This window comes from Eschrichtius robustus, chromosome 9 (genome assembly GCF_028021215.1).
Source record: "Eschrichtius robustus isolate mEscRob2 chromosome 9, mEscRob2.pri, whole genome shotgun sequence".
Lineage (NCBI taxonomy): Eukaryota > Metazoa > Chordata > Mammalia > Artiodactyla > Eschrichtiidae > Eschrichtius > Eschrichtius robustus.
The window spans coordinates 18,567,854-18,593,905 of NC_090832.1; the positions used below are offsets into that span (position 1 = coordinate 18,567,854).

At 35.0% G+C, this 26,052-nt stretch overlaps 1 protein-coding gene across 2 annotated transcripts in view; it reads right to left on the reverse strand.

Moving 5' to 3' along the window:
- STXBP5 (syntaxin binding protein 5) overlaps positions 1-26,052 on the reverse strand; it is a 164,429-nt gene that overhangs the window by 124,528 nt on the left and 13,849 nt on the right. For both annotated transcript variants that reach the window (XM_068550796.1, XM_068550795.1), the window contains exons 3-4: positions 12,983-13,064; positions 9,799-9,899 (exon numbers count right to left, since the gene is read on the reverse strand). In XM_068550796.1, the coding sequence (XP_068406897.1) occupies positions 9,799-9,899; positions 12,983-13,064 (183 nt within the window). The remainder of the gene's footprint in view (positions 1-9,798; positions 9,900-12,982; positions 13,065-26,052) is intronic.

The window sequence follows — 26,052 nt, forward strand, 5'->3', positions numbered from 1 at the left end:
CCCTACAATTCTTGGGCTGAAATCTCCATCCTCTGCCTTTATCTTATCACTGTCTCTATCATATTCACCCGAATTGCCCTAAAGTATTTTTATTTTTAAGCAAATTACAATAAATAAATTTTAACTTTAAGTTAGACTAAAGAGAAGGATAGATAAAAATCAACAAATTAGATATCAATAAGAGGTAAGAATAAACTTAATAAATCCACAAACTACTTCATTTGGAAGACAGTGAAATAGAACAACTTCTGATAAATCAGGTTAGAAATATGTTAACACAAAGTGAGAAAGGGAATATAGAAAATACAAAAGTAAATTTAAGTACACAAGAATACAGTGGGATACAAGCCTTCTCATCTTCATGAAATTCATCATACTCTGAATCATGAAATTTATTCAAGAAAGAGGAAAACAAAAAGGATCAATAACCATAAATGAAACTGAACATATTTAAAGTATGTACAAAAAAATTTCTAGCCCTAAAAAGTTTAAGCATACTCTGAAAATATTCAGAAAATAGATAATCCCTCTATTAATTTCTCTGACCTAGAACAGGAAGGAAGGGAGGGAGGAAAGAAAGACAGACAGAAAGGTTACTCAATTCTTTAATATGAGGGAAGGATGCCCTGATACCAAAATTGGAATATAACTTTTTCCTGTTATTGTCAATCTCACGAACAGAAGTAAAAACCCTGAAGAATATACTGACAATCATATTTAACAATGTAAAATAATTTTCAACTTTATTCAAAAAATTTCACAGGCATACAAGAATGCTTAGTGTTAGGAAATCTATTAATGTCATAGATTAAATCAATATGGAAAAGTGAAGTGAAAAATCACACGATAATCTAAAAAGATGTTATAAAAGCATTCAATTAAAATTTAACTTCCATAATTGACCACCAACTCGTAGGGGGAAAATTTCTATCTTAAATCTACATCCTATATTATGCTTAACAGTAAAACCCTAGAAGCAGTATTATTAAAATTATTACAAAGAAAAAGATACTTGCTATCAACAATATCATTGAACACTGTTCTGGAAATTCTTGCTAATACGGTAAGGCAGGAAAATGAAAAATAAAATTTTCACTTTCATTTTGAAAATCCCTGCCAAATTATTACAGATGCAAGTCTGCTGTACCTCACAGGCATGCTGGTTTCGGAAAAAGAAATACACTGCCCAAAGCTCTATTCTCCCATCTCACTCTTTTTACAAAAAAAGAAAAAATTTAAAAGCTCTGCTATGAGCCAAAGACCAAATAGCACTCCAAGGGTAATCAAACAACCTAGCCAGTTTTGGATTAGTGAGAGGAATAAAGATTATATATAAAGTTAGCTTGGAGCAAATACTCTTGTTGTTTTTTCTGTTTGAAGACTCTCCCTCTTAGAACCCATCTCCCAGGTAATTAACACAGTCTGTGGAGGATCATGCCTTCTAGAAAAAAGAGATTCCCCTCTCTTTCTGCAATGGCAATGTGGTACCAATCAAACATTTTTTTTGAGCATTTACTAGATGTCAGGCATTGAGACTGCTGCCAAGAATAAAATAAGGAAAATACTTACAATTTATTTACTAATCGAGAAGATAATCAAGAAACCAAGGCAATAAGAGTAAGAATGGTATGTGCTATTTTAGGGAAAGAACACCATACTATGCGGTAATACAAAACCTAGTCTCGGGAACTTACAGAAAAACCTATAAAGGAAATGACAAGACTTTAAAAGATGAACAGGCATTAGCTAGCCATGGAAAGAGAATCCTAAGTGTCTTTTGAGCAGGGAGATCAGCTCATACAAATAAGCAGGAGAGAGGATAGTTCATTAAAAAACTGAAAAGTCAGGGCTAGATTATAAAGAGAGGGAGAAATATAGTGAAATAAAATTATGGTGATTAAAAAGAAGAGTCACAGATCTTGCAAGATCTTTTAGGGAATGCTAAATATTTAAGTCGCAACTTCATTTTGAAGGCAGTGAAGAGTACAGTGGACATTGGTTGTTTATCTACCTACCATGCACTCTTCGGTCCACTTCTTCCTAATATTAGTTAGATGTTCATTAGAGTGCCCATATCTTACCCAAGTTACCCATATATTGATACTTTGGGAGACACTTAAACTAAACTGAATTCCAGAGATAAGCCAAACCAAGCAGGGCAATTCCATGTACTTGCTGCCATTTTAAGTCAGATAATCCAAGTCTAAAACCAATTAGATACATTCCCTCTGTGAAGGTCAACTGATTTGGGATCTCAATTACATCTGCAAAATCCCTCCACAGCAGTACCTTGATTAGAATTGAATACTTAGGAGAAGATGTGTGGTTACCAGGGGGTAGGCATCTTGGGGACCATCTTAGGATTCTGCCTCTAATAGTCTTCCCTTTACCCTCCAAAGATTCAATCCCTCCATTCACCCATCTCAATATTCCCAAAGTCTCAACCAATCACAACATTAATTCAAGTCCAAAATCTGAAAATATCAGCTCAAAAATTCCAAATCTCATCATCTAAATTTGTTGCAGATGAGGGTCCTGAGTGTTACCATTCAGTATAGATAGATCTTGGGCAAAATTACACTCCATCCGTGGACCTATGAAACTGAAGAGAGATTATCTGCCCCCAACACCCCAAGCATTCAATGGTTGGACAGGCGTAGGATAACAACTGTAGTAATTCCTGTTCAAAATGAAAAAAAGTGGAAGGTAAAAAGGACTCCGTAACAGTTTTGAAATCCAGGTGGGCAAATGTTGGATTTGTCTTAATTAGCTTCAAGGCCTGGAATAAGCCTCTGTGGCTCTCATTTCTGCCCTCCTAATCATCCTTTTTCATGAAAGACAGCAACTGTTTACAGCTGAGTACTTTTATGGGCCTGATTCCGGATGCAGCCTCCTTTCACATTGTACTCTGTTTCTTTAAGTCCCAGCTGGCAATGTTTCTGCTGTACAACTTTCTCAAGAAACTTGTGGGTCTTGAACACATTTCACTGGGTCTTCTGCATTAGCAAAAGTCACACCCACAAATCTTTTGGAGATAACACCTTCTCTATCTAGGCTGCTGCTGACAGGCCTGAGGGATGATACTCAAACTTCCTACAGGCTATTTGGTTGAGAAGATCTGTAGGGCATTCTCAATCTCTTAAAAGAGCCCTTTACGTGATTAAATACTTTGACCTTTTGGTCTATAGAAGATTTTCAGTGAAAAGTTGTTCAGCCACACCCTCATGTTTTTCCCTATGCCACACTTTCAGAAGCAATCTCCCTTTTGCCATATAGATCAGGGTAAGAATTTCCCAAATCATCAAGTCCTGGTTCATTTAACGATTCTTCCATCAATTTATTTCTCTCCTCTCGCATTTTACTATAAAGCAGCAAGAAAAAGTCAGATCACACCTCCAAGCCTTTCCTTGGAAATCTCCTCAGCTAAATATACAAGTTAACACTTATACATTGTGTGAGAGACACTTCTTTTAAGCTTCCTGCCACTATATAACAAGGAACTTCCTCCAATTTCCAAAATCATGTTCCTCTCTTCCTTCTGAGCTCTCTCTGGCAGCAGTCGCCAAGTCCAGAGTCCTGCAAACAGCCTGTCAAAACAATTTAGGCTTCTCTATCATGTTTCCTCTACTCACTGCCCAATTCCAAAGTGATTTCTACATCTTTAGGTATTTGTTACTGGTATCTCCTCCTTCCATATCTTTTTATACCTGAGTATATTATAAAGCCCTTGTGCAACTAGGCCAGTCTCTTTGACTGTCTCTAATTCCCTTGTCAGGATTTCTTAGTTATTAATTTACTCTAGAAGTTATCCAACATTTCCTGACTTTCACAGTCTCAAGGTTATCAAATCAAAACATTTTTTTTTTCTGAACCCTGAGAATGTTTGTTTCCTTTTTAAATTTTGTCTCAGTATGTGGTTCTCTACACTTAAAATTCCCAAGGTGACTCATCATTTCCATATCAACAAGCAACTCTTCTTGTGGATTAGAATTAGTCTGGAGTAGTAGACCCCTCTGCCTGCCTTCCTAACAAGCCTGGATATCATTCCATTCCTTTGTTCCAGTCCTGAATTTCCTCTCACCAAATCGTTCTCATTTCTAATGCTTGTATACTTTTCATTAACCTGCTTTCAAAGAAAAATATTTTGCCATTACCACAAAAACTGTAATTCCAGGTGTAGAATCTGTTCCAAGATTACGATATTTTTCTTGTTAAATACGTTAATTTAAAATCTTTGGAAGACCTGTGTAGACTTTTTTTTTTTAACATCTTTATTGGAGTATAATTGCTTTACAATGGTGTGTTAGTTTCTGCTTTATAACAAAGTGAATCAGTTATACATATAAATATGTTCCCATATCTCTTCCCTCTTGCGTCTCCCTCCCTCCCACATTCTCTATCCCACCCCTCTAGGTGGTCACAGAGCACGGAGCTGACCTCCCTGTGCTATGCGGCTGCTTCCCACTAGCTATCTATTTTACGTTTGGTAGTGTATATATGTCCATGCCACTCTCTCACTTTGTCACAGCTTACCCTTCCCCCTCCCCATATCCTCAAGTCCATTCTCTAGTAGGTCTGTGTCTTTATTCCCGTCTTGCCCCTAGGTTCTTCATGACCTTTTTTTTTTCCCCTTAGATTCCATATATATGTGTTAGCATACTGTATTTGTTTTTCTCTTTCTGACTTACTTCACTCTGTATGACAGACTCTAGGTCCATCCACCTCACTACAAATAACTCAATTTCGTTTCTTTGTATGGCTGAGTAATATTCCATTGTATATATGTGCCACATCTTCTTTATCCATTCATCCGATGATGGACACTTAGGTTGCTTCCATGTCCTGGCTATTGTAAATAGAGCTGCAATGAATATTGTGGTGCATGACTCTTTTTGAATTATGGTTTTCTCAGGGTATATGCCCAGTAGTGGGATTGCTGGGTCATATGGTAGTTCTATTTTTAGTTTTTTAAGGAACCTCCATACTGTGTAGACTTTTTGAGGGTCGATATCTAGCTAAATTCTCTTACAGCTATGCCCTGTTCTTGTACAGACTAAGCAAATTGTAAGCCTCATAAATATGCAAAACACAGTATTTAGGTGGTATCATAATAAGAATATAATGGGACAAATTAGTTTTTGTTTCTACATTATTTTATTTATGCTACTAAGAAAATCTGATGCTACAGCAGCAGTCAGTTCCTGAAGTACCTTATAGGCACCAGCTCTCCCAACTGCTGCGTTGTTATCTGAATGGATTACTCCTTTTTTCAGTTTTTTTTTCCCCCCTTTAGAGGACTTTGGACATTGATGCTCCATTGATAATTGTTAAGATGAAATTTTCATTATTAATGGATTATTAATCCATAGAATACTGTATTTTCCTAACCATTAGTTTAGAATGCATGCATGCTTATTTTATTCCCTAAACCAATAGGTGTATCCATCATCAAATGAAAAAGCTTAAATCAGAGTAAATAAACTGGAAATCAGAGTGTTAGAATAAAAGAAAACATACCTTTAAAAGAAATGTATTGGTTTCAATACACAGACTCAGCAATTCAGGTGTCTAATATATTTATGGAGAAAAGATTCTATCCTCTGAAATTTCACTTAGGGAATAGTAAGTCCTAAATAGGAAAGCCCAGATATATAGTTTATTCTTATTTAAAAACTGTTATGCAAAAATTTAACATGGATAAGAATATTGGTCATGCTAATTCAAGGTGATGAAGAAAGACTAGCTGACAGTTGTAGCTGCTTATAAACCCACAACTTCCTCCAATTAAACTTCCTTTAAAGGGGAAAAAAAAAAACATAGAAGCTAAATGGAATATATTCTGATAAGGCAACTGCCAGATAGAATTTTACTTGTCAAATGCACAGTTTCTACCAAAACCAACACACAAAGCAGTGAAGTAACGTCTAAATTGATGTAGTTAAACCAAGACTTGAGACTCCAATTTCTATATTTTTTTCTTAAAAACCATAAAAGTGAAATTCTGTCAAAATATCCACATTACATGGTTGCATAACAGTGTGAACACTACTGAACTGTGCACTTAAAAATGGTTAAGAGGGTAAACTTTATGTTATGTATATTATAGCACAATTTTTTTAAAACCAGAAAAAAATCTACATTATGAAAAAATACAGTTTAAATCATTACAATTTCTATTTATGTGAATTTCTACTAAAATAAGAGAATTTAACTAGTTATTAAAATAAGACAATATTAAAATTAAAACTTTGAATTATTTAACAGTTGTTCAGAATGTAATAAAACTGGTTTATAAAATTTTCATATTTCTCCTCCCTTTCCTAGTTTCAGAAATAAAAATGCAAATAGCATAAAAATGAAATAGAGTAACTTAACTATTAAGTTAGCCCAAATCCATTGTGGAATGAGGGGAAAACTAACTAGGCTATTGCTTATTGTACTTCAATGTCAACAATAAAAATAAGCCGTGTGGTAGTTATTACAAGTATTCATAAATATTCTAGCTCTTTTTCTTCTTGGTTAGATGAGTAAAACTAGGGATGGCCATGTGACTTGCTCTGGGCCAAGAAATGAGAGTGTAAGAGATAGTATCACTTTCAGGCAGAAGCTTTAAGAGCCGAAACATGCTTCACCATATTCTTTTTCTCTCCACTACAGTGACTGGTAATATTGTAAAGACTGGCTGTTCCTCAGCCAGGATTCTGGAATAAAACTGATAATGAAAAGGAAGAGGGTTCCAGCAAATCCACAAAGAACATATAGCATAAGTAAAAATAAACTGTTGCTCTTTTAAGTCTTTCAGATTTTCAGTATTTTGTTACCATAGCATAACACCAGACTATACTGATACAGATATAAAAACTGAATGCAAGGCAGTTGTGTAAAGAAAAGAATGGATTTCTACAAATGAGAGAGATGGAAGGATGGGCAGGAAGTGACAGGCTTCTATCCCTCCCCTGCCTGGGCAGCTGCTCCAACAGAAGGCTTCCATCAGAGTATTGATTACAGGGCATTACGAAAAGTCATGAATGACAGAGAGTTCAGGGTGAGGGGCAGAATAAGCCTTGCCACCATAGGCAGGTTGCTAGAGCTGGCGGAAAGCCTCTACTATGCCTTCCCCTCCCAACTTGTAACCAGGTGCTGAGGAAAAGTAGGCTCCTCCCAAATGCCACCTCTCTCCTTCTTGCCATTTGAGGAAATCTGAACTTTAGTCTTGAGAGAATATAACAAGGTTCACGCATGAGGCATCAGGCCCATTTCTTAGCACACAAGTACAAAAGCTGCCATACAAGTTTGCAGCCATCCTAGAGGATTTCATCCAAAGAAGATATTCAAGGACCAAGTTACTCATGCTACAGTGTCTTGTTTCTTGTTGTCCTAATAAAGGCCGAGGACATGCTCAACTTTGAACAGAATCAACTAGCTTCTGCTGGTGAGGTGGGTAAAGTGTATTACAGAACTCAAAACTGGGAACTCCATCAGTTCATTTCATTTGTAACTTTTAGGGTCACCTCATACAATTGTACAGGCTGTGCCCTGCGTAACAGCACCCAACCAAGGAGGGGAGTGATGGACTCTGAAGCTGCATCCACCAAGAAGGGTTACTTTTTTGTATTTCACACAAAGGTGCCTTCTGTTTGTCAAGATATGTGCCTACAGGTACCTTAGAGACTAGCTTACTGTTCCTTATCCACATTTATCAGAATTTCTTGGAGACCATCCTTAGGGGTACTATAGAGGAGACTTACTATGTACCAGACAATCATGGGACTCTGGCCACTCTGGAACTCCTTGAGGTTTGATCCTTCCTGAAGATTACCATGATAACCTGCAGTGTATGTTTGTGAACTTGGACCACATATTGCCACATTCCTGTGTCTCAATGAGGAATATGGGCATGCCACTGGAGAATGAGTTATCAGAAATATTCTTCTACTAGAATTCTACATCCTGGAAGAAACTCTTCAGTGGATGGTGGTTTAAGAGAACTTCTACAGCACTACACCGATCAAATGACACCACTTTGATGTGCTAGAGCACAGGTTTTCTTAACTTTGACACTATTGATATTTTGGACCAGATAATTCTTTGTTATGGGATGGGGGGCTGTCTTGCGATTTGTAACATATTTGACAGTAGCCCTGGTTTTATCTACTAGATGCCAATTAGCACTGCTCGCCCACCCCCAACTCCCAACTGTATAAAAAAATGTCTCCAGACATTGTCAAATGCCCTCTGGCGGGTAAAAATGCACCAGGTTGACAACAACTCTGCTAGATCTACACTTCTATTTCCAGTATGAGACTGACGGCAAGAAGATATGTACTGGGACTACGATGCCCACCACTATTTCCACCAGCCCTATGGCATTCGAGGCTGATGGAGGGCTCCCCTTGAGATCCCACTGGCAAACAGACAAAGAAACTCTGCCCAGCAAGTTGAGACAGCCCTACTCCCATCAGGCAGAAAAGAATGAACCTTGACTTTTTGCTTGCTTTTCCTCCCCTACCTCATCCCTCCCTCCTTCCATTAACCCCTCCTTCTACTTCTCCTAGAAGTAGAACCATGATTCCAAGCCACTTAGATGATTTATCTTCCCAGACAAGATGTAGCCCAATAGCAAACTTTGCTACTGACCCCCTGTCAGCTCTGGCCTGGCATACAATGTAGACATGCCCTGGCATTGGCTAGAAAAGTCTGGATTGCTATATTCCCAGCAGCCTCTTCAGCTTGCCTACTTTGGAAAGCCACTGTGGGCAGAAGCCCAGGCTCACAAACAGACTGATCAGTTTATACAACCTGAATGGATTGATATTTATCAAAACAGGGACATGGCCTGATCCTTGGACATGGATTGGGCAGTCTAATGCCTGCCTTCCCACAGCATGGCCTGACACTAACTCCACGGCATTTAGATACTAGCTAGACCCAGATTTCTTAACCTTAACACACAAACACACACCAAAAATATATCTCATAAGCAATGGGGGAGGGGGGACTATATTCCTTACTCATAGTTCATGCCAAAATAAGTTCCACATGAATCAAAGTTTAAGCATAAAAATGCAGCTATAAGAGCACTATAAAAAAATATGGGAGAACGTTTAATAAAATTGGAGTGAAAATGGCCTTTCCAATCAAAGCACAAAACTCAGGTCATGTGAGAGATTTCTTTGACCAAGTCGTTCCACGTCTACAAATTTATCTTACAGATATACTTGCGTAAGTGGACAAAGAAATATATGTAACATCACAGAGCATAATGAACAGCAGACTGAAAATGATATGTGTCCATTTATATCAAATCCAGTCCTGGATATACCAAATGTCCAGTCAATTGATGAAGACTGACTGAATAAAATATGGCACTTCGAGACAATGAAATATCATGCAGTTATGAAAATGACTGAAGAAGATTTAAATATACCAGTATGAAACGACCTATCAGATATATTGCTAAGTGAACACAAGTTACAGAAAGAATATGTAATGCCTTCTCTTTTATGCAGATAGAATAGCTATACGGAGAGATTTTTGCTTATGTATACAGACCGTAAGTATTTCTAGAAGGACACAAAAGAAATTTATGTGGGTACCTCTGGAGAGGAAGATGGGTCTGGAAAGGAAGGAAACTTGCTTTTTATTGTATATGCTTTGAAGTTTTTGAATCAGTTTTTAGATTGTGCATAAAATCCATCACAAAAAAATGAAATTAAAGAATAAAATTCAAAGGAAAATTTCAAAAAAGAATAGCAAATAACATATATATATATATAAAATAACTGAGAAAATTCTTACCTTTCTCTGCAAAATTTAAGTGAATGTAGTATTGCAGGTCTCTTTTGACGTAAATTCCATAAATGTAAGGTGTCATCAGCCAAGGCACTCACAAGAGCCCCCTTAAAAATAAAGTGTAATATATTTTATATAGAATACATTTACAAACATTAATGCTATTAAAGAGCTACCAAAAAAATCTTCCCAAACTTCAAAACTCTCTGCCAATAGATTTAGTTCTGAGAAACATTTGCCTCACCCAAATTCTAAACAGCAGATGTAAAAGAGTGTATTATGTGTATACGTATGTATAAAAATTATGTTTCAACTTCAACAATTTAAAGTATAATTTAATACCTTATAAACTAAAAGTGTACTAGGATCTAGTTGGATATAGTTATAGTTGATAACTAGCTTTGTAAAATTAGAAGTCAGACTAGAAGTTACTTGGTCCCTATAGTTCATCCTTCCTTGACTATATGATATGAAGTAACCTTCCCATTTTATTTGGCTAAATCCTTATGAATGTACTCTGCTTGGATCATAATTCTACTACTAGAATGATATGGAAAACAAAAATAGCATTCAGCACTGTATAATTTCAATGGCCAAAGGGCTGAAAAATCTGACTAATTTAGAAAGTTAAAACAGCTGATACTATTAAATACTATTAAGTCTGGAGAAGAAAACTTTTGGCAGTATGTGAGAATCATGCAAGGGGCTCAGTCTCACCCCAGACCTGACAAATCAGAAATTTCAGATCAAGGACCATTGCAGGTGTATTTTTAAAAATCTCCAGAGGTGATTCTGATGTGTGAATAGGATTAAGAATCTATAGGCTAAGGCTGATTTATTAAGACATATGAATGTTTTTCCTCAAAAGAGGAAGATACTCCTCATCTACACTGAGAGAATAAGACAAAAGATGCAACATGAAGAACTTTAATTTCAAAAAAGATTTGCAATTCCAGTCCTTTACGTTATTATGAGAAATCTTAAAATTTCCCTCTTTTAAAATAGGAGAGTTTCTCATTTATCTAAGAGAACTAAAATAGCTCTGAAGACAAGATTTACATTAAATGATCTCTCCAAGTCCTTTCCAATTTGAAATTCTATGAGGGCTACTCTACTGTGTAACTCCTATTGCTACAACATGACTATTGGAAAACAGAAATACAGGAAGCCCACATACTCTTCCTTTCACTAGAAAGCATCCTCTTATCTCTATCACTTTGAAGCAGAGAAACTAAAAGGATTCAGGGTATAAAAGATTTGTACTTTTCATTCTTACTTCCACCAGTTTCAGACCAGGTCATCTTCTTTCTCAAGATGTTTGCCCCATCTTTGTATTTCAAGGAAGAAGAGAAGATGTGGAGCCAAAATGGCAATCACAGCTGACCGCCTACGGTGGCTCACTTACCTACATGTGGTTTTCCAAAACTGAAAGCAAATAGCTACTCCCAATTGTCAGATTCCCATAGCCATCACCATGTAAATGTTCATATTCTGCTAAGCATTTTTTAAAACTTGTCATTTTTAAGTACTTAAAAATGTAACATTTAAGCATGTAAAATAACAGTCATATCAAAGAACTTTATGATAAATTCTATAGAAAAGCAGCTTGTGTTATGAATAATGAGAGCATCAACTAGTTAAGATTTCTAAAATTTAGGCGTATAAGTAATCTGTTTGCCATGTGTTATTTACATTGGCTCATACTGCTTAAAAAAAAAAAATCTCAACACAAGTATAAAGATGGAGAATAGGTTAGTGGTTGCCAGGGATTAGGGACTGAGAGCAGGAGGGGGTGCAATTAATTATAAAGGGGTAGCCTGAGGGCATTCCTTCATGGTGATGGGACTGATCTGTAATCTTGTTCCTGCTGGTCATTACATGAAATGTATGTAGGGAATAAAAGTGCATGAAACGATACACACACACACACAAAATGAGTGCATGTAGAAACTGGTGGTGAAATGTAAATAAGGTCTGTAGTCTAGTTAAGAGTATTGTATTGATGTCTTTCTCCTGGTTTAATATTTTACTATTGTTACATAAAATGTTACTATTGGGGGAAATGAGGGAAGGGTACATAGGACCTCTCTATTCTTAAGCTAACTGCCAGTCTAATTATTTCATAATAAAATTTTTTTTTAAAAAAAGGAAAAATAAGCTCACATATGGATTCAACAACTTTCTACACTGTGATATTTTTATGTGTGCAGTTTAACATTTTACAATGCTTATTATTCAGCCCTACACAGAATACTGACTCTGACCCTGAAAAACCTACACGATTGCATATCATTTGGATCATAGTTTTACTAAAATTTTTATATTACCCTCTTTAACTCTTTACATCAATACTGCCTCTCTTAAATCCTCTGATATGAAGAAAAGATTTATCAAAATCCGAAAGTATCGAGTATTTTTTTTTCTCTCATATACATCTAGAAATTTATTCCATGAAACCCAAGGACTTAGGGGCAAAAAGAATGCCCACAAACTATCCTCACATCTAAGTATAGCAGAATCTTTTCTAGAGTAATTTTTCTTCTAGCTTTTCTAGCTTCTAGCTTTTCCTTCTAGCTTTTTTCCTTCTAGCTTCTCCTGCCTGTCACTACTTGCAGTAAACATCTACTGTCAGAGCTGCTCATACTTTTTTAAAACCTGCAAACACATTGTTTACTCTGCTAATAAAATGATGTATCTCTAGCTCCTTCCAAACTTTACACTCTATCAGAAAGAAAGGCATCAATTACTTCAACCAATAAGTGACACAACGAGAACTTTGGACAATAACCAGTTTCTAATGGATTTTGGTTTCCTGGATGTGTTTCAAAACAACCCACTGGAGAAATACAATTTGTTATTTACAATAAGGTCAATCTTTGAAAAAACTTTAATGTAGACTTTTATATGTTACATAACTTTCAATATTCTTGAAATAAAATTTAAATGCAGCACACTGTACCAAAAAGATCTACCTTATGCCATTCTATTTTCAGCACTGTTTTGAGAAACATCTTACATTATTTATGTAACTGTCTGTGATGATGCCTTAAAGTGAATTACTATTAGCTCTGACCTATAAGAAATTCATTTTTGCTCAAATATTTAAATATAATTGTATGCAAGAATTCTGAAAGATGGGATGTGGCCCTATTTCATACATAAGCAGGTGAGATTAAAGCAATTCACTAACCTCATTAATCAGGAACTGGAGCTGGATTACTGCAGCTCCGCTGTCATGTTGGCAATAACATTCTACTCCTGGGCGACCAAAGCTGTCATTAATTTCATTAAGGAGTTTATGGTTATGTGTGAGCCTTTTTATAGCAATTGATAAGTTATATAATAGACTCAAATATTTCAATGACCTGATACAGGCTATTTACTAAGGTTGAGATTTAGAGTTAGGTGATTACACAGCAATCTAATCAGCTAGTTCCTGTTGATAATCAGAATTTTCAGAGATTTCAGGTCTAACAGAAATAAGACAACTGTCCCTTCTAGAAAAAAACAATTAAAAACAGCAATATACAGAACCAAGCTACATATTTTACTCTGGCCCAAGTCTTTTTCTTTCCCTTAAAGTAAAAAGAAGAGAAAAAGGAGTTAATCTGTAGCGCTTCCAATTTTGCTGAAGTCAAGAAACAAACCTGAAAAGTAGACAAATGTCATTTTAGAATATTGCTTTTAGGTACAATCTTCTTACTGGCATCTTTCATTCCTGTAGTGTCATTTTTAAATAGTGTAAGCTAAAAATATAATGAAGAACCACATAACTATGTTTGTAATTGTGGCAGGTTATATCACCAATGAATGTATCTATCTTTTACAATACGCTTGAACACAGATTAATATGTAAATATCCATTAATCTGCATATAACAGGAAACGCACAGCATTTTCTGTGTTAAGCATTATAGTAAACTTGTCATATATATTAATTCATTTAATCCTCACAACCATGAAGAATATGTAATTTTCCCCATATAAACAGATAAGAAAACTGAAGCACAGAGAAATTAACTTGTCCCAAGTCATACAACTAGAAAGTATAGCAGAAATTGAATTTGAATAAGCATTCTAGCTCCAGAGTCTATACTCTTAATTGGTAAGTTATGCTGAGTAAAAAAACAAAAACAAAAAACCCCAAACACTTACAGAACTTACTACATGCCAGGTATTGTTATACGCTTTTTACCTTCATAAACTTGAGATAAGTTAGCCATTTTAACACACTGCTACACTAATATTTTCATTAGTTAATATTAATTGAAAATAAAAAGTTAAATCTAAAAATAAAATTTGATGGGATTTAATAAAATTATAGCCCTCTTTATACAAAGTCACATTCAAATGAATAGACTATTTCTATATTCTATTAGTACATGCCCTATGGTTCTTCTTAATTAAAAATAATTGTACCAAAAGGTTAAATTCCTATTTTCTATATATATATTTTTCCCTTTGATTTCTAGAAGTCTTTCTAGGTGATATTTATTTTCAATGGCTTTTATTTTATTACTAGCAATTAACTCTTCTATTATTTTATAAACTAGTAGACTAATTGAACATGTTTAGCCTATAGTACCCTACTCTTTAAATACTTCAAAGTTTTTATTACTATTATTAATATCAGTAGTAGTATTTTTGCTACATCAATTGCCCAAATGCAAGTACATGAAGCTAAATTTGAAATTGCTACTATTGGCACTTGGTAGTGCCACGTCACACCCTGATAGGCCAAAGATAGGTCTACATTTCTGTTCATCCATTTCTTTTGTCAGATGACAGCAGAGACCTTCATCTTTTAGCCAGTATTTCTAATTTCTAAGTAAGTCTAAGAAATTACTAATTTCTAAGTAAGCCTAAGAAATTACTAATTTCTAAGTAATTCTAATCTTTCCAGTTAAAATTCTTTCTGGCACCAATTAGCATATTCTATATTCCCACCTTATATAAATGGAGTAAAATTTCTCTTATCTGACCAGATCAGGATTGACTAAGTTAATTAAACATATAAGCTACTGTAGAGGATTAAAAATTCTACTTACCTATTTTTTCATAAAACATATACAATTCTGCTAACCTTGTGATATTCACCAAAGATTATTTTCTTTAAGTGTGGATCTATTACTTAGGGTTCAGAATTGTTTTTCTCAAATAAAACATAGCTGTAACTACCCGGGTATAAGATTTGCAGTTTAATTTTTTAAATGGCATTTTAAAGATACTGGAAATGCAAACTAAGTGCAACATTCGCACAGAGTCTTATTATTTCTTTTCCAGTCATCTACTGCTTTCTCATCCACATAGCATCAGACAGGAAATTTTAACTGATTAACCTTCATGAAGTCTTTCCAAAGTATCTATTTTGGATTTTTATATTTTTAAAAACACTATTTGCATTCACATTTCATCATTATTGTTATATATTATTAAAGTGAATTACTTGATTATAATATCAAATATAAAAGGCACAAACAGATTTGTGAATACACAAAACAGATTCATGGTAAGTAAAGAATATGCAAACACCTTTACTAATTTGGGCCTCCTGGAAAATAGCCTACTGGTCTTAAAACTTCAGTATGCTGTGAGCATCTATCAATATTTATTCACAGAGAATGAAAAGTGTCTGTAGGGACCTCCCTGGTGACACAGTGGTTAAGACTCTGAGCTCCCAATGCAGGGAGCCCGGGTTCGATCCCTGGTCAGGGAACTAGCTCCCATATGCATGCTGCAACTAAGGAGCCCGCCTGCCACAACTAAGACCCGGTGCAACCAAATAAGTAAATAAAATATAAAAAACTAAATAGATTAAAAAAAAAAGTGTCTGTAAATCCAGGAAGTCAGTTACATGGAGATCAAGAAAGGTTTTACTCTTACTCTGTGTGTGACACTATTCTAGACAAAACTGTACTTTTTATGACATTAGTATTTATAGTCATTTTACTTCTAGCTAAGATGATAAATATATTTTCTTAAAAATAAGAACCACTTACTGAGTATCTACTAAGTTTTAGCCACCGTGTCTTAAATCCTCACAGTGACTTTAGAAGTTTGTTATCCCAGGAGTTCCCTGGTGGCCTAGTGGTTAGGATTCTGGGCTTTCTCTGCTGGGGCCTGGATTCAATCCCTGGTCAGGGAACTGAGATCTCACAAGCCGCGTGGCACGGACAAAAATAAATAAATAAAAGTTTGTTAGCCATATTTCACAGATGATAATTCTGAGGCTCAGAGAAGTGTTTTTTTTTTTTTTTCAAGGTTACTACTGACTTATTTCCCTTTTCCTTTGGAAAGGGTAGTACTGTGCTGCAGCCGACCCTGAAGGGCCCTAACACTAAAAAAGCCCTATGGGGAAAAATTTTATAACAAATCATTACTTCATAATAACAGAAAGTTTAAAATTAAATTTTAAGTAATGGATATTGCTTATATATAATCAAGAGATATTAGTGTGGAAAGAACAGAAGTTTCAGAGCAAGTAGTTCTCAATCCCGGTGGTATCAGAATTCTGGCTCTACTGCAGATTTACTAAACCCAAATTGCCGGAGAAGAAGCTTGAGTGGGTATTTTGTTGTTGTTGTTGTGTCCATTGTTATTGTTTAGGTGCCACAGGAACATCTGAGGCACAGCGAGAATTAAGACACCTACTTTCAAGACAATGCCAGCTCCATAATTAGTTGCTGGGATCTGCGAAGAATTACTACGCTTCTCAAATTTCTCTATAAAATGCTATCTAGTCTAGCTTGCAGAATGGTGGTGAGAATTAAAACTGTAGACTAACCAGATGGTGGCTATTATCATTATTTAACACAATGTATTCACTACTTTAACAAGAATTAAAGTTATCGTACAATGAACAAATGGTAATGTAAGAATGTCAACTCAATATATTAGATCACAAAAGACCATGTCATAGATGCAAATATTCATATCCTTTCCTACCTATAATGATTATTGCATATATGGTTCTCCTAATATTTGGCATTACTAAGTATTAACAGTTTTATTAAAAAATGGTCACTCACTATAACAAAGGTCTTCTTGGAAAATTCACATTTATTGTGGCTATGTTCAAAACTACACGAGAGGGGCTTCCCTGGTGGCGCAGTGGTTGAGAATCTGCCTGCCAATGCAGGGGACACGGGTTCGAGCCCTGGTCTGGGAGGATCCCACATGCCGCGGAGCGGCTAGGCCCGTGAGCCACAATTACTGAGCCTGCACGTCTGGAGCCTGTGCTCCGCAACAAGAGAGGCCGCGATAGTGAGAGGCCTGTGCACCGCGATGAAGAGTGGCCCCCACTTGCCGCAACTGGAGAAAGCCCTGGCACAGAAACGAAGACCCAACACAGCCATAAATAAATAAATAAACAAATAAATAATTTAAAAACAATTATATATAAAAAAAAAACTACACGAGAAAACAAAGCATCTGAAATTAAGATGAAGAAAAACCAAAAGGAAAGATTACATATAAACAATCTGCAAAGATATTTTTTATATGTAGAAATATTCACTTATTAATCTGACATCTGCACTTTTATATACACATGAATCCACTGTAAGGCAAATCCAAATTATAGGCTACACTGAGTACTTCTTGGCGTCAATTTATCTTACTTTCTAATTCTGAACTCCAATGTATTCTTTTAAAAATGTTGCAATCTTCCTATCTTAGATACCTTTAGTCTCAATTTTTCTACTGCTCACCTATCAAGAGCTTTGATATCTACCTAACCCTACCAGTCATCTTTGTTTCCGGAGTAAGCCAGCAATTTATCTGACCCATGACACAGGCCAGATACTTCCTGCACAGCTACACTCATGGTTTTTGTCCAGATAAGCACCATCAGAACTCCTGAAGAGGAGCTGCAGAAGGCAAGGCTGTTTGGTTGGGAGCAGAGTCATTGAATACAGACATGATCTTTGAGTTCAGACATGATCCTCAGGGTGAGCAGACATTCAGTCCTGTCTAAAACAACTGTAAGACATTTGGTCCACACCAAAAGGTTCTTGATATTGGGTCCTGTCCAAAACCATTTTGCATAGACCAAATATGCTCATGGACATTTTGGATAGGACTAAATTTAAAGAAACTTTTGGCATGGACCAAATATCTTATGAGTGTTTTAGACAGGACCAAATGTCCTGCATTTCTTAATAAAACTGTTAATACTTAGTAATGCCAAGCAATAGGGGAAAAAGAAATATTTAAGGAAAAAAATAACATAATAAACCTACCAGTTAATGAAGAATAATCAGGAAGACATATGTAATGACAGATAAGCAGAAACAAAGACTAGATCCAGTAAAATCTTTTATTTTATAATACTGTACCACAAATTAAAAATCAAAATAAGCATTCATCCAATTGTCTAAATGGTTATTATATATACGTATATATTTGGTTGGAAAGGGAGAGAGAAAAGAGGAATTTGGAGGCTTTTAAGTACATCATCATCATCATACTAGTTAAGATTTGTTGAACACTTAATGTGTCAAGCACTGTACATGTATTACCTCACAAGGAGTACCCTCTATTATAAGCTCTGTTTTTACAAATTAGGAAACTATGTACAACAAGGTTAAATAGATTAGCCAAAGCCGTACAGCTAGTCAGTAAGGATGCTGGGGTTTGAACCCAAACAGTCTAACACCAGAACATACACAGATAGGCAGACACACACACAAATCAAACCTCACTGCTCAAACAGCCAATTTTCACATGTAAATGTCACTTCCTGACTTATTTTAAGTCATTTTAAAACTGGAGAATTAACAATGAGGAAATACTTAAAATCAGTATCACTAAAGTCAGACTTGTCTAAAACAATAAAACTAGACCAAATGTAACTTTTAGTAGAAAGTAAACACCATAAAACCAATTAGGCATAAACAATAAACCAATCAAAAATTTTTTTCTAGGTTCATTTTTCATGTTTGTTCATGGTAATAAACACCTATTTTAATAATGAAGCACTATGGACAAGCAGAATAAGCAAAAAGCTGGAGTTCTGTATCTCAAAATTTCAACTAGAATCAGAATAGTCTCCTTACAAATATCATCATGTGTAAAATGATGAGCCAACAAACATTTTAGAGACTATAGCCATGTGAGAGGAACAGTTCCTAGTAAAGTTAAATAAGATACTAAAATGAGTAAACAACCCTGTCTTCAAAAAACAGAATCAAAACACTGTATTAGTAGAGTAAAGGATAAAAACCACATGATCATACCAATAGAAAAAGCCTTTGACAAAATCCAATGCCCTTTCATGATAAAGCACTCAAGGAGAAAGGAACTTCCTCAACTTGACAAAGGCCATATATGGAAAACCCACAGTTAACATCATTATACTAATGCTGAAAGACTGGATGCTTTTGTGCTAAGCTCAGGAAAAAGACAGGATGTCCACTTCTACCATTTCTACTCAACCTTATACAGGACGTTCTAGCCAGGGAAAACAGGCAAGAAAAAGAAATACAAAGCATCCATGTTGGAAAGGAAGAAATAAAGTAAAACTATCACTACACGATCTGGTAGATGGAAAATTCAAAATCTTAAAATTTAGAATAAACTAAAAAATTCAAAAAAAACTATTAGAATGAATAAATGAGATCAGCAAGGTTGCACAACATAAGATCAATATACAAAAATCAACTGTACTTCTACACACTGGCAATAAACAATCTGAAGTGGAATTAAGAAAATAATTCCATTTATAAGAATGTCACAAAGAATAAAATACTTTGGAATAAATTTATCCAAAGAAGTGCAAGACTTGTGCACTGAAAACTACAAAACATTGTTGAAACAAGATCTAAGTAAATGGAAAGACATCCCATACTCATGAAACAGAAGACATAATAATTGTGAAGATGGCAATATTCAAACTGACCTACAAAATTAACACAATATCAGAATCCCAGCTGTTTCCAGAAACTGACAGGCTGATCCTAAAATTCACATGGAAATGCAAGGAACCCAGAACAGCAAAATAATCTTGACAAAGAACAAAGTTGGAAGACTCACAATTCCAATTTCAAAACTTACTACAATGTTATAGTAATCAAGACAGTGTGGTATTAGCATAAGGGTAGATATATAGATCAGTGGAATGATCTAAGAGTCCAGAAACAAATATTTATGATCAATTGACTTTGACAAGGATGTCAAGACACTTTAATGGAGAAAGAATAGTCTTTTCAACAAATGTTACTGGGACAAATGGATATCCACATGAAAAAGAATGAATTTGGATCCCTATCTCACACTATATACAAATGCTAGCTCAAAATGGAACAGAGATCTAACTGTAAGAGCTAAAACTATAAGACTCTTAGAGGAAAACATACGAGTTAATCATTGTGACCTCAGATAAAGTCATGGTTTCTTAGATATAAGACCAAAAGCACAAGCCACAAAGAAAAAAAAAAAGATAAATTGGACTTCATCAAAATTAAAAGCATTTGTGCCTCAAAGGACACCATCAAGAAAGTGAAAAGACAATCCACGGAATGGGAGAAAATATTTGTGAATTATATCTTGTAAGGATTTAATATCCAGAATATATAAAGAGCTTTAACAACTGAACAAAAAGACCACCCAATTTAAAAATGGGGAAAGAAAAATGAATAGACATTTCTCAAAAGATATGCAAATAGCCAAAATATTTATGAAAAGATGCTCAACATCATTGGTCATTAGGGAAATGCAAATCAAAACCATAATGAACTATCACTTCACACCCTCTTGTATGGCTGTAATAAAGACAACAACAAGGTTTGGTGAGGATGTGGAGAAATTAGAACCCTCAGTTATTGCTGGGAGGAATGTAAAATGGTGCAGCCACTTTGGAAAATAGAGTGGTAATTCCTCTATTATATACACAGAGTTAACATATGACTCAGCAATTCCACTGCTATGGATAAAAACAAGAGAAATGAAAACATACATACACAAAACTTCTACACAAATGTCCACAGCAGCATTATTCATAATAGCCAAAAAAGAGGAAAATCCAAATGTCCATCAACTGATCACTGGATAAATAGTATGTAGTAGACTTATCCAGTGGAATATTCAGCCATGAAAAGAAATAATACACACTACAATATGGATAAACATTGAAAATATCACGCTAAGTAAAAGAAGCCAATCATAAAAGACTACACATTATATGAATGCATTTATATGAAATGTCCTAAATAAAATCTATAGAAAAAGAAAGTAGATATGTGGTTGTGAAGGATTGGGTAGAGAGGGTGATGGGGACGGATTGCTAATAGGTATAAGGTTTCTTACTGTGGTAATGAAAACGTTCTGAAATTAAAAAGTGCTGATGATTGCATAACTCTGATATAATGAAAAGCACTGAACTGTACACTTTAAAAGGGTGAATTTTATGTTATATTCAAATATTTCAATAAAACGTATCTTAAAAAAGAATCAGCTTGAATGAATGAAAACAAATAGCCAAAAATAAAAGACTGAATTTAAAGCAAAAATGATTGTAGTTACTAATGAAACAAGTTAAAACATTATATTCTTAAATATAATTTAAAAATCCCTTTTATCTGAGATTTTAAAATATCTTTTATAAGCAACAAATGAATATAACTATTTAGCAATCTAAATGAAATGCAGCATAGTAAGAGGGCAAAATAAGACTAGAGTTAAACATTTTTGCAATTAATCTTCTTTCTTTCTGTCCTGCACTCAATTTTTAAACATTTTAATTTCATTCAAGATTTGAACACAGGAATTATTCAACAGATAAGAAACAATGAAAATGCAGTGTTCTCTTAAATAAATGAAAACGTCAATCATATAAAGAAATAGTATGGTTTTAGAAACACGTAAGTAAAATCCCAAGAAAAATATGTCTTTTCCTTTATAAATCATGATCATTTATGTTCCATCTAATAGTGTAAAATACACATTAATCCTTAAAATATACAGATAAAAAATTTTCCGGAAATTCCAATATAAAAAACAATGTATTAAAAAGTAGGGAAAAGATGCTTTGGTTCAAGATAGTAAGCTGAACATATATGTCTGCTATAACTTTGTTTTAAGAACCTGCTAAAAAAAAAATGTACAGCCAAAAGATAAAAAAAAACTTGGAAAATATAAGAAAAAAAAATGTACTATAAAAGACTTTTAGGAAAGGTAACATCGAGTAAGAGAAAAAAAAATGTTATCAAAGAAGTAACAGGACAAAAATGTATTATACTTAGCTTCTAAAAAAAAAAAAAAAAAAAATGTGTCTTCAGATGGAAGTACCCAGAATGATAAATGAAATAAGACCCATACCTAAATATACCACTGTAAAATATTATCGCACAAACACTTAAGACCCTATAGCCTATCAGGAAAAAAATTACCATTTGGATAGCAATCATAACGCAAATTAAAGAAGAAACAAAGCAGAGCCTCTTATACTAAAGACTCTACTTTGTCTCCACATTTCCCATCTTGTAGCTCTTAAAAGGTAAAGAGAGCAAGCAACAGAGTATTCCTTAACCATGTCTGCTTAACCCACTCATTTCTCTTAATTGAGAACTTCAATATGCATTGGGGATGTGAATCATAGTCCCTATCCTCAAAAGTTTTAAACTCTAGCAATAGAAATATAAAAGCAAGAGAGCAGATAGGTGCACAGATACTCCCGAATGGTGTTCATTTTGTAGACAAGAATTTACCTTGCAAAGAAAAAACACTTTCCAATTACTTTCACGATCGTCAGTTCATTTGGGCTTTAGCCTGTCTTACAGTATTCTATGTCCATGCTGTTCTTTTGTTTTCCTCCTTCCTTTTTATAGAATCATATTGAATACTGTTGGCACTTCCTTGTTGCCTTCAACAGGCATCACCTGTGACTAGTAGAATAAAAAATAGTAAAAGAAGCAGGCAATGGGACCCCAGCCAGTGATAAGTTCTGAAAGTACAACTCGTAGGCAAGTTTCCCTGCTGTCACTACCACTGATTATACACATATTTGACAACCTCTACTTTTATGAAGAATGTGGTAATATCAAGAGTGGTATATACTTAGGAAACTGTTAAGATTTTTAAGATTATGTACCTTCTCAGAGAATCTGTTCATCAATTCCTGTCACCAAGGAAAAAGGCAAAGAAAGTATTGGCATTATTCCAACATCTACAGAAGTGACATTTTCAATTTTCCAACCTAGGAAGAGAAGATTGGAGTACCTATAAAATGGAAAAGAACTGGAGAACTTTGATATCCTGTGCAGTTTCTGAAGATACACTTATATCCTGCAAAGTTTAAAAATAAGAATATGGAAAGCTGTATTTTTCATGAACTCATAAGTGACTAATAAATTATCCCATGTTTAATTATGTAATATTCTGTGAAATAACTTTCTTTGAGCAGATATTCTGCTAACAAACCAAGAAAGACTTTTAAGGGTAAATTGTTCCTTCCTGCCACAGTAAAAATACTAAACCCAAGAGCATAATTTTAATCCATCAGAAACCCTGAAGATTTCCACTAACTTCTGTTACCACTTCTTTCAGTACATTCTTAGACTTTTAGCAAACAGGGTAATTCATAACTCTTTAAGTATTCTAGTAAGCCTTCAAGGTGTCTACTGTGAATTGGCTTACTTTTCTGTGAATAAAAGGTCAGTGGATGATTTTTATTTTTAATGGCCTAAGTCTTGAACCATAATGTGATTATTTTTCAATAATGAAGTTAAAATCTAAATACCACCATAGTGTGGTCAAAGAATATTGATGAAAGCATCCTTAAAACGAAAAGAGGGTGAACTTTAGTATCAGACCAACTCTACCATTTACCCTGAACATAAACAACAAATCAATTAGCACAGGAAAGCTGTCATTTCTTTGTTATTCTATACTGTTATGAGGAATAAATGGGGGGCAACAAATAAAAGGGGCAGTACATCATACATTTATCCTGGTCAAGATAATACAACCTATTCAAAAAAATAAAATTTCTAAAAGTAGCAGATAACCAGAGAAAAAATGGAAATGCATATACTGATCTGCGATAACTAAGACAACCTACACGTGCTGCAGAGTTCTCTTCCGTGAACTGCTTCGCCTGCCTCCTTCGTCTCATCAGTGTGAGGATCACCTGCAACTTTGAGACTAGACTTTTCAACCTCATAATATGACTCCACGGTCTTTTTTTTTTTATTGCTGGTTCTCATGTCCAGTGATACACTGCTAGAAAGAGGAATAATTCAAACCTGGAATTCCAGTTCCTTTCCATCTTCATAAATATTTTGTACAGCTTCATAGCCCTGTCTCCAAAGGCAATGACAGAGCAAAGTGTCAGCTTATTTTCTTATGGTTGGTGATACCACAAGTCTCAAGATGTTATGATTGCTTTAAAATGACATCCTTTCCACACACACTGTACTGAACATGATTCTTATCTACCATTTGCCTCACTAAGAATACTACTACCCTGCCTACCAAACATTTAACCAGTACTTCTCAATTCTGGCTCTACATTATAAGCATCCATGGGCATGTAAGATAAAAAAAAATTACGGATGTCAAACCCCATGCCAGACTCACTGAATCAGAATATCTAGAGAAGAAATCCAAACACATGTTTGGGCATTGTTTTGGGTTTTTTTTTCAGCTCCACAAATCATTCTAATGTATATAGCCATGGTTCAGAACAATTGCAAAACCTTGTGGGCAAAAGTATAACTAAGCATTATCTTCCACAAAATTCATATATTGATATACATACACACATATTGTGTATATATATGAATAATTAAATTATTCTGTTTGAAGAAAGAAAGTCTGAAAAATTATCATGAATCCCCTTAATATCTCATCACAGGTCTACTTTCCAAACTTCTAAAAATTTGCTACTTCCATCTGAACTAGTTCTAATCAACTTGATAGGAATATGCTCAAAACAAGAACTTAAGTCTTTACCAAAGTTTAAGATAGTGAAGAACATCTCATTTTGTATTTTATGACCTATGAATGTATTTGCAATACAAAGCCTTTGTCAAATAGCAATTATTTTCACTTTCATAGTACAGTCCCCCTAACTGTATAGTTTCATCTGCTTGACAAACATCAATTTAAAAACCTCTTTTTGAAGATCATGTGTTTTTCACCTATAAAAATTAATACAGACTTCCTATTTCTCGTCCAGCACATAAGAAATTTGGAAGTTGTCATTCTGTCCTAACAATAAATAAAAAGCTGTTCAAACTAAAAATCAACAACTCTTCTTAGATTCATAAGACAAGTGAGGTCACAGGGCAAATGGCTGCCCCTAAAATTGCAGATACAGATAGGCCAATACAGAAAATCACAACTTACTGAAACAAACCAACCAGCAGACGCCTCTGCAGAAATCAGTGTTGGGGCAGGAAAACCTAAACTGTACTTGATGAACTGCTGGAGGCCTAAAGTAGACAAGTCTGTTAGAAACTCCAGGAGGACCCAGTCATGGGAGGGATCCCCATACATTAGTGAGTTTTACCTCCATGGGCTCTACCAGGTTCTCACAGTGACTATCTGAGAAAAATCCCCTCGTACTTCCAGGAGGGGGAAAGGGAAAAGCAACCATTTTTAAATACACTGGAGCGTTCTGTTCATAACAAGGTCTGCCCTCTGGAGAAACTAACGAGAGCCTAAACTGCTGGGGGCTTATCAGAGCCTAACTGACCTGAAGGAAGGGAAATATCCAACTTCAACCCACTCTAGCCATCCTAACTCCTCTGAGGGAAGTGGGAGGAGAGGGGAATTGAGGAGCACCTGTGTAGTTCACAGTCCAGAAGCACAGGCTCACTAAAAGACTACGACCTAATAACGCTTCCCCTCCCCTTACCACCAAAAATGAATCTAGACACAGACCTTACATCCTTCACAAAAATTAACTCAAAATGGATGGTAGACCTAAATGTAAAACTCCAAACTATAAAATTCCTATAACATAGGAGAAAACCTAGATGACCTTGTGTATGGCAATGATTTTTTAGATACAACACCAAAGGCACCATCCATGAAAGAAAAAAATGGTAAACTGGACTTGATTAAAATCTTCTGCTCTGTGAAATGCAGTATCAAGAGAATGACAAGATAAACCACAGAACTGAAGAACATATTTGCAAAAGACACATCTGATAAAGTACCATTATCCAAAATACACAGAGAACTCTTAAAATTCAACAATAAGAAAACAACCCAATTAAACATGAGCCAAAGACCTTAACAGACACCTCACCAAAGAAGA